Source organism: Vombatus ursinus, unplaced genomic scaffold, assembly GCF_900497805.2.
Source record: "Vombatus ursinus unplaced genomic scaffold, bare-nosed wombat genome assembly UNPS02014841.1, whole genome shotgun sequence".
Taxonomy (NCBI): domain Eukaryota; kingdom Metazoa; phylum Chordata; class Mammalia; order Diprotodontia; family Vombatidae; genus Vombatus; species Vombatus ursinus.
In genome coordinates, this window is record NW_020954619.1 from 38,715,633 (window position 1) to 38,732,626 (window position 16,994).

The 16,994-nt window shown below is 38.6% G+C and overlaps 1 protein-coding gene and 1 pseudogene across 2 annotated transcripts in view; one reads left to right on the forward strand and one right to left on the reverse strand.

The window, feature by feature from the left end:
* Positions 1–778: 778 nt before the first annotated feature.
* On the forward strand, positions 779–1,675 carry LOC114026540 (annotated as a pseudogene).
* A 3,045-nt stretch (positions 1,676–4,720) lies between these two features.
* EIPR1 (EARP complex and GARP complex interacting protein 1) overlaps positions 4,721–16,994 on the reverse strand; it is a 202,336-nt gene continuing 190,062 nt past the window's right edge. For both annotated transcript variants that reach the window (XM_027840228.1, XM_027840229.1), the window contains 2 exons: positions 15,857–16,024; positions 4,721–5,350 (listed from right to left, as the gene is read on the reverse strand). In XM_027840228.1, coding sequence (XP_027696029.1) covers positions 5,176–5,350; positions 15,857–16,024 — 343 coding nt within the window. In that variant the 3' untranslated portion in view covers positions 4,721–5,175. The remainder of the gene's footprint in view (positions 5,351–15,856; positions 16,025–16,994) is intronic.

Genomic DNA, 16,994 nt, shown 5'->3' on the forward strand with positions numbered 1-16,994 from the left:
TTTTTAAAAAATAGGAAATCATATTCTCAAATTTAAAAAAAAAATTGAACAAGGTGACTCCACAATGAACAGAGGAGAAATACACAATCGTTATATGTGAGGACTGGTTAGAGCAACTAGGGCTATTTAACTTGGAGAAGAAAAGACTCAGACCGGGACATGATAGTTAATCTTCAGGTAGGAAGAGGGCTATGTGGAAGGACTGTCATGTGGAAGAGGCATACTTGTTCTCTTTGGCTCTGGAAAGAAGAATTAGGAGCAATGGGAGGGAGTTTTGAAAAGCAAATTTAGACTTAATAACATAAAAAAAAACCCCTTTCTAACAATATGAGCCATCCCAAAGTGGAATAAGCTGTCTCAAGGGGTAGTTGCTTCTCCCTCCTCTGAGATCTACAACAGAGTTTGGAGAATTCTTTGCTGTCTATGTTATAGTAGGGATTTCTTTCTTGTACTAAATGATTGATTTTGTGAATTAACAGAACTACAATATAGAATTATATGCTAGCAAAACTGATAATTTAAAGGCAAAAAATAATCATCTACAAAATTATGATTTCATAATTATTATTCATTCATTATTATTATTATTGAATTATTATTCATAATATTACTCATATTAAAATATGTGGACACTTTAAACAGATTACAGGGAGTTACAGATGTGACAGAAAATCAAATAGCTCAACAAAAATCTCTCTCACTTCTATAATCCTCTAGTGTTTATAAAGTGGTTTCCTGGTTCCCACTGCTGCTGCTGCCTGCTGCTGTTTCTGCTTCTTCTGCTTTGTTGCGCCCTCTTTTTTTCCCCTCCATCATCAGTGCCTCCTTCCAGCCATCATCACTTCTGGATGCTCGGCCTGGGGTTTGATCCCATCTGGAAAATGTCTGAAGACTTTTCATTGGCAGATGCTCTACCAGAACATTCGTCTGCAAAAAATTCCACTGTGAGCAGTACAAAACCTGGTAAACCACCACAGGGCTGGCCAGGTTCCAATCCTTGGAACAACCCAAGTGCTCCACCTTCTATGCCATCTGGACTTCCACCAAGTGTATCACCTTCCAGTGTGCCTTTTGGACCTACACGCACCGGAATATATGCTTCAGTGCCTGCTAGACCACCCCCTGGACTGCCAGCACCCTTTTCTTTCTCTGGATCATCTTGTCCTCCACCTGGTAGTCTTCATCCAATTCCATCTGTGCCAGGTCCTGGCCCTACAGGGCCATATGCTACACCAAATATGCCTTTTCCAGAGCTTCCAAGACCATATGGTATACCCACAGATCCAGCTACAGTTGGTCCCCTAGGACCATGGGAATCCATGTCTTCTGGACCATGGACACCAGGAATGGGAGGGCAGTACACCAAATATGCCATATCCATCTGCAGGTCCATATCCTACTCCTCCCCCAGCACTAACAACAGCACCACCACCTCCACCATGGGGAGCTGTCCCACCTGGAGCACCAGCTCCAGCTCCATTCCCTGCACCTATGGGATCATATCCTCTACCAGGACTCTATCTTACTCCTAATAATCCTTTTCAAGTGCCTTCTTGACCTACTGGTGTTCCATCAATGCCCGGTGGTTACCATTCTTACCATTGAGTTTTTGATGGGCAATGAGATGACTCTCTACTTTCCAGAGTATGCGTATGTATGTATGTATGTTTGTGTATACAATATATATATGTGTACACACACACACATATATACATTAAAAATTCTAGTTTCAGTGCTCTTGGGACATTTCACAAAAAAGGGTCTCAGACAACTCAAAGAAGACTCGGCTCTTGGACCTGGATACACACTTGGAATGATTAGAAATAATATCGTAAAATTATTCATACGTATTTTTCATTTGTTGTACTAAGGGAAATCAAAGTAATTAAGTATATTGACTAACTCTTGGTAGAATTTGTGGAATATTCGTTTTTTTAAATTATGAAACCACACACTTAAGAAGTCTATGTTGATGTGGATACTAATTACCTATAACCTGTTGGAAATTATTTCAAATATTTTCTTTAACATCTTTGTTTCCCTTAATAAATATATTTCTGACAAATCATTTTGACATATGTTTAAAAAAAATACCAGATAAATGTCTCTGAGCATTTTGAATGGTATTGTCTACAGAGTAAATAAACTTTGTGCTCCTGGGTTATTAAATAAACAAACAAATAAATAAATAAATAAAAATAAAATGGTTTCCTGACAATAATTCTGTGATTTAAGTAATGCAAGTATTAGCATCATTTTACAGATCAGGAAACTGAGACCAAATTTTTCATTGGTAAAATAAATAAAATGCTCCTTCAGTGCAGATACTATTTGCATATTTGCCTTTGTATCCCTGGCCCTGAGCATAATGCCTTACATATGGCATTTACTTAATAAACTTTTGTAGAATAAATGAAAGCCTGAGAGATGTCAAATAACCTACTATGGTCATAGGTCCAGACACTAACTGCCAAAGTTGGAATTTGAACCTAGGTCTCTTCTGACTTAAAGACTAGGGTTCCTTCCACTATGCCACACTACCATTCAAACAAAATAGAACAGAATGCAGCAATATCACCCAAACTAGTAGCCAGGGTTTGAATTTCACCAGATTAATGCTATAGGAATGACACATTTATAAGGGGATCATTTATCCTCCTCTAACTAGGCCAAAGTTGAGAAACTGGAAGGCAAAAAAGGTTCCTGAGTTATTAAAACTGATGTAATGAAACCCATATAATAAGTATCATATACCTTACTCGCAGAAGAGCCTTCACCTATGTCTCAGCAAACTGACTCTTACTTTATACATAATTCTTACCAAGTTTGGTTATCTGTTTGCACAGTCCACATGGATTTCAAGTAATAACTTCAAAGTAAGGGAGAGAGAAGTTGCTAGAGGGCATTGATACAGGAGGAAGAAGAAATACTGATAGTTTGAGAAAGGAAGAAATTGAAAAACTATACAAAGCTGATATAAGGAATCAAAAAAAAAAACAAAAAAACCAACCATAGTCGGGAGCCTCTTAGTAAAGAGATCTCTATGCCTCAGTAGCGCCAGAAGGAATTGACACATAATATCACAGTAGGACCTTTGAGTTTAAAGTTGAAAAGGATTTTAAAGTTCAGGATGCCCACTTCATTATGTTACAGATCAGGAAAGTGCAGCCCAGAGAAATGAGGTCAAATGTCTAATTAGAGGCAAAGCTAGGACCCAAACCCAGATCTTATGACTCTATTACATTATAGTTCCTCCCATTACAATAATTAATGTTCAGAATGAGTCACCAATAAGGATTAAATTCAATTTGGTATCCTTCACAAGGATATCTCAAAAATTCATTTATGTGAAACAAATAGCTCATGCTCCAAAACTGTCAGATAAAGTATGTCTCATTTCAATATCCCAATTTAGCTACCCTGAAGCCATTCCTACATGACTGTTAAAATAGCGTCTAGGTCAGCCAAGAATGGACTTCAACCTTCTTTTTGTCATGAGCCTCTCTTGCTACCAGATGCAGTCACTTAGGCTGCACCAAATCCACACTGTAGCAAGAACAGTAACAGGAAGCTGACAATATTCTTTACTTTCTGCCATCACCGTTCTTGAACGGCTCTCTCCTGTGGGCTCTGTACCAAACAACTGAAAAGAATCATTAACATTGTTTCATGTTCTCTACAAGTACACACCCATCCTGACAAGTGATAGTGTTGCAAAGAAGAGAGACCCAAAATAAATAAATAAAATTCAGTTGGGACTGGCATAATCTTCTATCCCAAGCACACACTGTTTAGCAACCCCTAGAGCAAATATTACAGGAGTTAACTTTAAAATCACTCAGGGTTTATTTCTCTTACATTCTTTGTAATTTTGCAAATGATGGCTTGTCTCTTCAGGCTGTCAGGGACCTTGAGAGTCATCCTCTCCTGTCCCTCCACCATTTTAAAAATGAGGAAATAGAGGTTCATAGAAATGATGTGACTTGTCCGAAGTCAAGGTCAGGAGCAGAACCTGGGAGCTGCCTCCTTATATGGCAGATCAGGACAGAAAAACATGCCACAGAGTTGTCTAACTGAGTCAAAGATTCAGTGGAATGTCTGAAGCAGTTGCTTCCACTGCGCAAAGGTTGCAAGACCAGGATCTGATTAACTAGGTACACTGAGATAAGAGCAAGACTTTAACAGTTATATAATCATTGCATAGGGATATCCAATTAACTAAAAAAAGGACACATTCTTTATTTCCTAGAATGATAAAAGAAGCATATTTACTATATAAGCAATATAATGACTATGGTACATAATAGAGAATGACACACACACACAGATTAGAATGGGCCCAGAGGTGAAGAACAAAATTTAATAAAAATTAAAAATACAATCTTCATTACTATATACTTCTTGGGGCTCCTAAGGCTCACTATAGCAGATACAACATTGCTTAGGACACCAATGAGTGCAGGACTCAGTTTACTGGACATTTAATGATGTGGTGACCACGCATGCCTCAATCTGTAAGGTTATTCAGTGGCAAACAACCGTCTTGGGGGGTTCTCAGTGTCCGCTTTGGTGAGCCAGAAAAAAAGGTGCTTCCTCACATTCATATGACTTTATCTGTGCCCTTCTTTTTCTGGATTGAGACAGAAAAAGAACATGCAGATCCTTTTAAGGTGGCAAAATAAATAGTGACAGCCATTCATTAAAGAAGGAAGCAGAAAAATTCATGAAACATGACCTTATTTATTATGATGATGACGATGATGACTCAAGAGAAAGACAAGGTTATTTGTATAGAAATAAGAATAAAAAAATTTCCATATCTTCATGAACCTTACATTATCTTTTGAAACAAACAAAAAACAAACAGCAATGATTAGACAGGAACTCTTTTCCTGAATAGAAATAAGATAGAAACCCCCGCCCCCCAATATTTTCAGTGTACTTTCCAAAGATGACATTTTCTACTTTAAATAAAGGAGAAAACTTTTTTAAAGTGTCAGTTTGTATAGTTAGTTGGTGGAAGGCTTTATTATTATTTATAATTGCCTGCATTAAAAAGAAGGCAATATGGGTTCTCCTAGAGTAGGAACTATTTGGAAAATTAATTACCTCCAAATTGCTGCAAATTTTCACAAATATGCCAAGAGGATGAATCAGAAATGGCATCCAAACAAATTAAAGTAATATGTGATATTTTAGAGCCCTGGGAACCCTGTTAATAACAAGTCTTCCATCATAACTTAAAGAGGCAAAGAGCCAGGGGTCTGCCGAGGACCACTCCACTGCGTACACACTGTCTTCATGCTCTTCATAGGTGGCAATGACACTGTCAGGCAGTGGCTCTTTGCTCCTAGAATCAAAGACAGAAGAAAATGATGGTGAATAAACCAGAGTAAAGACATGCCCATTACAGTCAAACATACCAATGCGGGCTTGTGAGGCGAGCTGTGATGAAGAGCTATATGGACACATTGAAGCTGTGACTGTGAAGCAAGGCAACCCCTGTTTCATTTCTTGATAATGCCATCTCATAGTTCTATGCTCATGGAACCATCATGGCTTGGGTGCTGTTTATTTTATGCTGGGGACACAGTAAAGAGATAGTACTTTCATTCATGAGAAATGGCAAGGCAAGAAAAGGATTATCTGTGCCTGACTTAACCTTTAAAATAATAAAATGATAGCCTTTTGTTATCGAGCTCAAACCCACCATTTTATTATGTCAAAGATCTTCTTTTCTCAAGACTCCCACATTCCCTCCTTCCCTGACCTGCTCTGCTGAGGACCTTGCCTCTTATTTTGTTGGGAAAATAGAGTCCATTCTCCTTAAGCTTTCTCTTCTCTACTTTCTGTCTCGGAACTCTTTGATATCTTCTCCTGTTCTTTCCTCCCTTCTCTGCTTGGGAATTAGCCCTTTACACCCAGGCCAACTTCTCTATACTTAAGTGTTTCATCCCATTCCCTTTTGTCTCTTCTAGCTGACTGTTCCTACAGTAATCCCTACTCCTTCTATCTAATTTTCTGTCTCTCCCAATCTACTGGTTCAGTTCCTGCTGACCACAAATATGCCCAAGTCTCTCCCAACCTTAAAATTTCTCACTAGAACCTATCATCCCCTTAAATTATCATCCTATATTTCTCCTCTTTATCCCCAAACTCCCAGAAAAAAACCTGTTTATTCTTGTTTTCGCTTCTGTCTCTGAGCCTTTGCCCAGGTTGCTTCTTGTGCTTGAAATGTACCCTCTGCTCATGTTTTCCTCTTAGAATCCCTAATTTCCTTCAAAGCTCTGCTAGACTACCATCTTCTACATGAAATCTTTCCTGAACCACTCACCCAGCCCCCCCCCCAAGCTAGTACTGCTTCTTCTCTCAAATTACCTTGCTTTTATTTTGTATCTACTTAGATGTGCTTGCATTGTTTCCCCCAAGAGAATGTAAGATCTTTTTAGCAAAGACGGTTTCATTTGCGTTTCTGTGGCTGGCCAAATTATGCAGGTGAGGAAGCTGCGGAAGCCCGAAGAGTCTGAGAAGTTTGTCCAATAACTCAAGTTAGGGGCAGAACTAGAACTAGGACCCAAACCTGGGTCCAATACAGCACAGTGCCTTCTACATTATTTCTGTCGTATTTGCCTCTGTAAACAGAATGCTTACCATGTGAGTAAATTCCAGGTATTTAGAATTCTATGTTATAAAGTCTTAACAAATTTCAGCATAGTGAGTGAGGAAGAATCTTTTACAGATGAGGGTAGAGGGAGGCATTGTAAGGTAATACAATTTGTCAAAAGTAACATACCAAATCAATTCATTTAAAATTCCACTCAAAAAGCATTTAAGCTTTTAATATTAACTGCTATGGGGGGGGGCTATATAACATAAGCATAGAATTTAGTCGGTCAATAAACACTTATAAGTGCCTGCTATGTGCCAGGTACTGTGCTAAGTGCTGGAGATACAGATACAGACAGACACATACACACACACACACACACACACACACACACACACACAGAGAACAAGAATGAGAGAGACAGTAAGAGTGCATACAAAAAACAGTTCTTTCTCTTAAGAAGCCAATAGTTGAATGTGAGAGACAATACACAAAAAGTTATACACAAATAAAATATATACTGGTTAAATCATAAATAACATCAGAGAAAAGGCATTAAGATTAAAGAGGACTAGGAACAGCTTCTTACAAAAGGTGGAATTTAACTGAGCCTTAAAGGAAGTCAGGAATTCTAGGAGAAAGAGATGAAGAGGAAGAGAGTTCTAGGCATGGGAGATAGCCAGTAATTACAATCAGAGCCTGGAAATGGAGTGCCTTGCGTAAGGAATAGGAGGGAGGTCAGTGTCACAAGATCAAAATGTATGTTGGGAGGGAAGAGTGGGTAAGATATAAAAATGGAAACATAGGAAGAGGTCAAGTTATGAAAGTCTTTAAAAGCCAAACAGGATTTTATATTTGATCATGGAGGTAAAAGAGACCCATTAGAATTTACTAAATGGGGGAATGGGAATGGTATCTGTGTGTGAAATGGCCAGATCTGTGTTTCAGGAAGATCAGTTTAACAGATGAGTGGAGGATAGATGGGGTGGAGAGAGATTTTAGGCAGGGAAACCAACCATCAGGTTATTTTAATAATCCAGGCATGAGAAATGAGCTTGGATCAGGATAGTGGCAGTATCAGAGGAGAGATAGGGGTATACGTAAGAGATGTTAACAAAAGTAGAAATGACAGAACTTGACAATTTATTGGATATGAAGGATGAGAGAAAGATATAAGGCTGGGTGATTGGGAAGATGGCAACACTCTTGAAAGTAATGGAGGAGTTGGATAGGGGGAGGAGGAGTTGAGAGAAAAACGGATTTAGCTTGGGGCATATTAAGTTTAAGATATCTGCAGGACATCCATTTCAAGATGTCCAATAGGCAGTTGGAGGTGTGAGACTAGTGGTTCAGAGAGAGATTAGGGTTGAACAAGTAGATCTTAGAGTCATCTGCATAGAGATGATAACTGAACCCACGGAAGCAGATAAGATCATCAACTTAAATATATAGATGAATAAAGAGAAAGGATCCCAGAATACCACCTTGGGGGATACCCACAGTTAGTGCCCATGACCTGAATGAAGGTGTGGCAAAGGAAACTGAGGAGTAGTCATCCATGTTGGAGAACCAAGAGAGACTGGTGTCATAAAACCCGGATAAGAGAGTACCAAGGAAGAGTAGGAGGTTGGCAATGTCAAATGTTGCAGAGAGGTCAAGAAGAATGAGGATTAAGAAAAGGCCAATGGATCTGGCAATTAAGACATATTTGGTAACTCTGGAGAAAGCAATTTCAGTTCAATGATGAGGCTGGAAGCCAAACTATAGAGAATTAAGGAGAGAGTAAGAAGAATGGAAGTGGAAGCAACTGCCGTAGACGGCTTTCTCAAGGAACTTAGCCATAAAAGGCAGGAGAGATAAGGGATAATGATAGTTAGAGGATGGATGAATCAAATGATTGTTTTTGAGGACGGAGGAGAAGTGGGTATGTTTGTAGGCAGTAGGAATCAGTCAGGAGACAAGAAGAGATTGAAGATAAGTGAAAGATTGGGATGACAGAGGGGGCAATCTGCTGGAGGAGATGGGATAGGATAGAATGGGATCACTTACGTAGGTAGGGTGGTTTTCCTTGGCAAGAAGTGCCATCTCTTCCTGTGAGAGGGGTGAAGGAAGAAACAGTGACAGAAAACGTCTGAGTGATAGGAGTTGAAGAGATGGGGAAAACTGAGAACCCTTGATGAATAGCCTCTATTTTTTTAGTAAAATACGGGACAAGGTGAACAGCTGACAGGTTGAAGGGAGGAGGAAGTATGGGAGGTTTGGGGAGGAATGAAAAGGTTTGGAAAAGCCACTGTGCTGAGTAAGACCGTGAATCCATTAGGAGGTATGAAAGGATTGCTTTTCTGCCAGGAGGGCCCATTTGAAATTACGTAACATGAATTTGTAGTGGGCCCAGTCAGCATAGTTTCTTGATTTTTCCAGTTTCCTTCTGCAGCATGTGAGCAGGAACAAAGGATGGTGGGAGTAATTCAAGGATGGGATACAGCAAGACAGGATCTTTCAAAGGATAACGAGACAAGGGACTTGAGAAAAGCAACCACTGTAGAAATGAAGTGGTTCACCAAGAGATCAAGACTGGAAAGGGAAGAGAGTAGTCAGAGCAAAGGTGCTAGGGGGGACAAGAACTGAAGGGTACAGAGTTTATGAGTTTAGAGTTTACGAATATGGATGTGAAACACTTGCAGGTGATGGTGAGATCAATGGTATGGCCATCTCTGTGTATAGCTGTGGAAGGGTGAAGAAACAGGCCATGGGGAATGAATAAATTGAAGAATTCAGAGGTTAGTATGTTTAAAGGAGTATCAGTAGGCCTGCTGAAGTCCCCTACTATGAGGGCAGGAATTGAGGAGGAAAGAAAGACTGAGTCAGACATTGAATTAATCCAAGAAGAAAAGAACATGTCCTTGAGTTCTATAGACAACAGCCACCAGAATTTTGATTGGGTAATAAATATGGATTAAATGAACCTCAAAGGATGATTTTCAGAGATCTTTCCAAGATCATCTAATCCAACTCCCACACTCCATAGGTGAATATACTGAGGCTAAAAGTCCTCAAGGTAAGTAATATGTAACAATACTGGAATTTAAACCCAGATCCTATGGCTCCAAATCCATACTCTCCAATTACACTACGTTGCCGCATGTGTGCATATGTGTGTAAATAATAGACACACATATTACTTCATTCAATACTTATTAGGTATCTACTACACAAAAAGCCTTGATTTAGATACTGGAAGAGCTAGAAAGATAAATAAGATATAGTTCCTGCCCTACATGAATTTCCAACACACTGGGGAAACAAGATGTATATCCATCAGCTAAACAACAACAAAAGACAGTCTATGGTAACAGCTAAAATGAATGATACAAAAACACATGTTCTAGGAGGTCTCTGGGAGCCACAGAAGAAGCTCAGAGATCTTCCAGTCTAACTCTCATTTTACCAGTGAAGAAACTGAGTTTCAAAGAGGTGAAAGAACTCATCTAAGGTCACACAGGTAATTAATCACAAAGCCACAACCATAGCCTAAATCTGCTCATTTCAGGTCCAATGACATTTTCCCCTATATCATACATCTTCCCTTCTAGCATCAGCAAATTGTCCTTCTTTCTTCTTTAGGAGGAAACAAGGTTTAATTTAATTCTGGAATGGTTAGTGAATTAGTTTGAGAGTTGATTATATTCTATAACTACTAGTACAATATGTAGTAAAGAGCCTGCTACTGGCCCAGTTGCTGAGCTTCCAGGGCTATTTGTATCCTGGGACACTGGACAAAATCTTTCTAAAGAAATTTTAGGGCTTGATGATTTTAATACTTCCATTTTCTGCAAAGTTCAGAGGGATGTTCTAGCATGTTAGCTGAGGGAACTATGTTTCCATTTTCTCAAACACAGATGGATTTGGAAGATTAAAAAAAGTTATTGGGGATCTGAGAAAGATGATTTTTGTGAAAATTCAGTGATTTTTCAAAAGTAGGTACTCAGCACTTGATGGATTGGAATGGACTTTACCTAGTGAAGTTTTTCTTTGAAAGGTTTAAAAGGACTTTTAAAAGAAAAGGAAACAAAGAACTTCCCAAAGCCCTCCTACTTCCATTTCAACTTGGGGTTTTAGCCTAACACACTGGAGACCACTCAGAGCAATAAAATAAGGAATTATTCTGTGGCAAAGAAATTATTAGGATTTCTCATAATTTTCCACACTTGTATCACCATTTGACTCAGAAATTCTCTCTCCTGAGTGCAAGGAATGATGCAATTGTAAGCATAAGGCTTTTATCACTCTTAGAAAGACATGGATAGAGACTTGGTTGGCAAACTTATCAAATTTGTCCACGGCAAGAAGCTTAGAATGATAGTCGATGTATTGGATGACTATCTCAGGATCTAAAAAGATCTCAACAGAGTAGAACCAGGGTCCAGTCTGATGAAATGAAATCTGATAGGGATAAATCCAAACTCTTAAATTCGAGTTTAAAAAAATTAGCAGTGCAAAAACAGATAAGTTTCTACACAGCAGTTTAGGTAAAGAGGACTGGTGAATTTTAGTGTCTTGCAAGTTCAATCTAAGTCGACAGGGTGAAACAGCAACCCAAACTGGACAGCCAATGCTTTCCAGAGCCAAAAGAATATAAGCATAGGGTCTATGAAAAGGAAAGTACTTGGTCCACTGTATTCTGTAGATCGTATCAATTTTGTGCCCAGTTCTGGAAACCACATTTTGGAAAAGACATTAAAAAGCTAGAATGAATCAAAGAAGGTGCTAACACATGACAGTGACGGATATTTAATTTAGTTGTTACTATATTTTGAAATATATTTTTATTTGGACAGCTAAGTGGCACAGTGGATGAAGAGCAGGATCTGAAGTTAGGAAGACTAATCTTCCTGAGTTCAAATCTGGCCTCAGACATTTACTAGCTGTGTGACCCTGGGCAAATCACTTAACTCTATTTGCCTTAGTTCCTCATCTGTAAAATGAGCTAGAGAAAGAAACAGAAAATCACTCCAGTACCTTTGCCAAGAAAGCCCCAAATGAGGTCACAGAGAGTATGACAAAACTGAAACAACTAAGTAACAATAATTTTTATTTACTTTATTTATATTAGTTATATTTTGAAAAATATAGCTAAGTATTACGAGAATTGTCTTAGGTCTTTTGTTTAGTATAAATAGTGTAATATAGCAAAGCAACTAGAATTTCTAGTTCCCTGGAGCCCAAGAACAAAATGGATACTTAAGTAAGGGCAATTGTGATACTGTATTAATTGAGTTTATATTTCTTCTAAATGTTCTTTGCTCCTGGCAGCACTTCAAACAATTTTTGTAAGGCTCATAAAAACATGAAGCCTGGGAGATGTCCTTTTCCTACATAGGAAAAGATAACATAGTTTGTTTCCAAGTCTAGAGCTCTGTCATTTTCTCTCTCTAATATCACTGAACCGCTCCTCCTAGTCTACCTCCATTACTTTCTTTGAAGCCTGGGTCAAAATATACCCTGGCTAAGAAGCTCTCTGTGGGTACCTATATCCTCAAGTGCCTCAAGCACTGATAAATTTGTGTTTTAATTTTCACTTGCTGTTATATTGTTCTGTAAGTGGTCTTAATTCTGTTCACAAGTGAATAAAATCCTTACAGGTATACCCTTCTTTTTGTTGCTTTACAGCACTGAGCATGGGGCTCTGCACATAATGGGTCTGTAATTCATGTATTTCAAAACTCCATAACTAGAGGGTTTGGCTCATCAATTGAAAGTTTACTATTTCAAATGATTTGGAAAACGCTTATGGGTTGAGTGCTTGTTATTTTCTCAATTAAATGAGATATGTAGACAAATTAAATGAAAAATAATTCCAAAAACAACTGGGAAATTACCAGAACAAACACACTTTGCTGTCTCCATGTTTGGGCATGTCTGACAGACAGCAAAGGCTTTATCTGTCCCTGATACAGCTCCACTGCAGACTACCTGCATGGAAATGGGCCAATACAACAACTATTCACAGAGGTTCCAATTAAGGAAAAGATCAGGTTTCTCATCTAATAAAGACTACATCAGAGTCACTGAAAAACATCTGCTTAACCATATGAAGTACAGTTGGCCATAAAGTACACAAAATCTAGACTTCATAAGGATATATTGTTAGGCTGCAACCACTGTGATTGTGGTTAAACATTATTCTTTGGGTGACCTGTTTTTCTAAGTATCTGAACATGAAAACTAGAAAGAAAATAGAGTAATCTCCTCAGTCTAAGGATATCCAAATTAGCAAATTATAGTTGTAGAGAGAGCCCCAAATACATAGACATTTCCCCACAAAGCAATTTTAAAAGACACACAAATAGGCACTAGAAGGATACAGATATATGAGAGATATGATCTCAAAACTGAATAACAAAGTCATCTCAAACTTCAGGGACCAAATTCAATTAGGTTCTATTCCACAAATTGCTATTGAGTAAACATTAACGGATCTTTGAAATCACAAGAATCTGAATTCTTTGAGATAATACCTTAAAAACATTCAAAAGTGGGAAGGAGTTGCTGCAGGTAAAAATCAAGTCTATTGAAAGTCAAATAAGAGATGTTTTCTTTTAATGTTGAGTCTCGTGACAGCAGGAAGGAAGCTTCACATATATATTCACAGGGCAGAAGAGCAAGGAATGTCCACTATTATTACTGTATGGCCCTGGTCAGAGCAGTTAGAAAACCACTAGTTAGACCAAGAGTTACGAGAATTAAACTGCACTAGAGGCAGGAGACTAGTTAATATTAGATGTGTGACCTTCAGCAGCTCCCTAAAAACATATTTCACTATACCTTGATTTGTCTATAAATTAGGAATAATAGATATTATTGAAGATCATCAACTTCAGCTGTGTGAAGGCTGGATATGAGGGAAGAGACTTTAGACAGCAAGAACAGTGAGGAGGCTGTGGAAGGAGTGTGGGTGAAAAGGGGTGCAAAGGGTACATCCCAAATGGGGATGTTGTAGGAATTCAATGTTATGATGAATGTGAAGAGACTCTAAAAAGTATAACAGTACTAGAAAAATATAAGCCTTTTTATTATTATAATATTCATTATTATTTCCTATATTTACCATCATAAACAGCCAACCAGAAGGCTGAAACTGAGTGGGACAGAAATTGGCATAGCAAATACAAGATCATCGATGACAAAATGTGACTGATATATGCTCTCTCCAAGCTTATCACTGTTCTCTTATTTGCTAAATGAGTTGGCCCATTCTCAGTCCTTACCCTTCTCTGAAGATTTTTACACTATTGATCATGCCCTCCTCCTGATTACTCTCTCCTTCATGGATTTTGGTGATAATGCTCCCTTAGTTCTCCTCTCTGTCTAGTTGATCATTTTTCATCTTCTTTGTTAGATCATCATCTATAGTCTGCCCCTTAACCACAAGTGGGTCCTAAGACTCTGCCTTGGGCCCTCTTCACTCTCTCTCCTCTCATCAATTCCCATCAATTCAGTTATCATCTGTATACAGATGACTCATAAACATACACATATACATATACAAACACACACACACACTATTCTCTATCCAGCCCTATTCCCTATACTGAACTTTGGAACTATTACAACAATTAATAGATAATAATACTAACAATAGCTAACATTTATTTAAGCATTTACTACATATCAGGTACTATGCTAAGGGTTTCACAATTATCTTTGAGCCTCACAACAACAGGCACTATTATTACCCCCATTTCACAGATAAGGAAACAGGCAACAAAGGTTAAGTGACTTGCACAGGATCACCTAGTGTGTCTGAGGCTAGATTTGAACTCAAGTTTTCCTGACTCCAGGCCTGGTGCTCTATGCACTGTGTCACTTAACTGCCAATTATCGAGTGAATATTTCCAATCTCTTATCTCACAGGGACGTCTTATGCTTAACATGTCCAAAACGGAAACTTATTATCTTTTCCTTCCAATATACTCTACCTTCTGACCTTCCTACTTCCTCCCAGTCAACCAGGTTTGCAGCCTTAGAGTCATCCTCAATGTTTCCCTCTACCTAAGTCCTCACCGCAAATCAGCTGAGAGTCTTCTCAGTGTGAGCCTCCTACCATCTCTTGAATGCCTCCTTCTCACCACTCTCCCAGCCCAGCCTAGCCCAGCCCAGCCCAGCCCAGCCCAGCCCAGCCCAGCCTTGTACCCCTTTCCACCCGCACTCCTTCCACAGCCTCCTCACTGTTCTCTCTGTCTAAAGTCTCTTCTGTCATATCCAGCCTTCACACAGCTGCCAAGTTGATGATCTTCAAGCATGAGTCTAGGTCCTTTCCCTGCCCAAGACGTTTCAGCTGCTTGCCCTTGCCTCCAGGATAAAATAGAAACTCCTCGATTTGGAATTTAAACTCCTTCACAATCTTTCTCCAACTTTTCTTTCCAGGCTTAATGATTACTCTCTTTTACACAGTCTGTACTGTAGCCAAACTATCCTATATATCATGTGCCTTAAAAGATATTTCATTTCCTGTCTCTGTAACTTTTCACAGATCATTCTCTATGCCTGTAATGTACACCCTCTGTACTTCAACCTCTTATAATCAGTCCCTAGTTTCATTCAAGCTTTAGCCTACATGCTACCTCGAACATAAGGCATTTTCTGACCTCTTTCCCCATGCCCACCCTGACCCTCAATGGTTAGGATCCTTCCTCTAGGCATCATATTACTTTGTATTAACTTATCGAGGTACACATTGTTTTCTTCCACTAGAATGCAAGTTCCTTGAGGGCAGGGGCTGTTTTTGGTTGTATTTTTTTTCCTTGAGTCCTCAGAACTTGACACAATACCTAGTACATAGTACTGACGTAATAAAAACTTTTTGAATTAATGACTATAAATCACAATGTATAAGACCAAGTGGTAAGAGTCCTCAAATCATCATATACTATTTTCTGGTTAGAGTTTAAATTTGTTTCTGAAAGAGCAATCATAAGAACTGGAAGTGACAAAAAGGGGAGCTCTTTGACAATCTTGGTGACTCCTAGCGTAGGGCATCTGTAATTAGACCACTGTTCCAACTGACTTTAGAAAGGAAACCTTTGTGAAGAAGGGAGGTTTCAAATGCAACTATTGTACGTGACTGAAAGTTTTATAGAAAAACCATCTATGTCAGCAGATCATTCACAAGAATAAAAAGAATGACACAATGTTAGAAAAAGCCATTTTCCCTCTAAACAAAATAATGGAAGGAAAAACCATCCTTACTTCTCTTCCTGATGGTGTTCTTCCTGGTCACTAAGATCATCTTCATCTACCAAATGACCAAAAGGCTCTGAGGAAATTGACACCATGTTTGAAAGAATGACTCTGCTATCACTGCTTCCTGTGAGGATCAGCTGGTCATGAGAGTGGTTGTAGCGCACATTCCACACCCTATGGAAGGTGACAGAAATCACATAGGTGCAGGTCGGCTATTTAATGCAAATAACTAGAAAGGCACACTGTTTGATTCTGAAGATCCTGTCTGAGAGTCAGAAGAAAGCATTCCCCAAAAGTTCTCAACAGAGTATGATCCAACTCCAAGTTGTTTGAGTTGAAGCTACCTTTGGAGGCTTTTTCCCCCTAAAGTATTATCTTAAATCTGAGCAAAAAGATACAAGGAAGAAGACAAAATAAAAAAATAACCCCGGGGGGGGGGGGAAGCTGTTTTATTGTTCGATGTCAGACAAGCATTCTAAAATTCTAAATACAAAAAGTTTCCCCAAAAGCAATATATGGATTAGAAATAACCTGTTATATTAAACAAAATCTCATGACAATCTCACAGCAAATAGTTAATATGGATTCTATAACAAAACGAGAATTAAAGCTTACTTCAATGCTTAAATCTTATGTACTGTTAATGCACAAAGTCTGGGAGTATATCATTAAGTCTATAGTTGCTGTTATGATCATTATTTATTATATAACATCACTGATTTAGTGCTGGAAGGGATCTAAAAGATCATCTATTAGAAACCTCTTCATCTTATAAATGGGGTAATTGAGTCAGTCAACTAGCATTTATTCAACTGAAGGCCAGAGATATAAAATGACTTGTCCATAGGCATACAGGGAATAAAATAAGAGTGTCAAATAAGACTTAAACTCGGGTCTTCTAGTTCCAAAATCCAGCGTTCTTTCTACCTTCTTAAAAGACCCAATTGGTTTGATTAGTTCCTGTCTATTAGGTCAATATCAAAGTATAACCGCAAAGAAATGTGGGAAAGTGAAATCACTAAACCTGGGTTTGAATCTTAGCTCCACAGCTTTCTTGCTATGTAACCTTGAGGAGTTATATTACCTCTCTGGGCCTCCTTTGTTTTCAACTATAAAAAAGGGACACTCAGATCTACTCCTACAG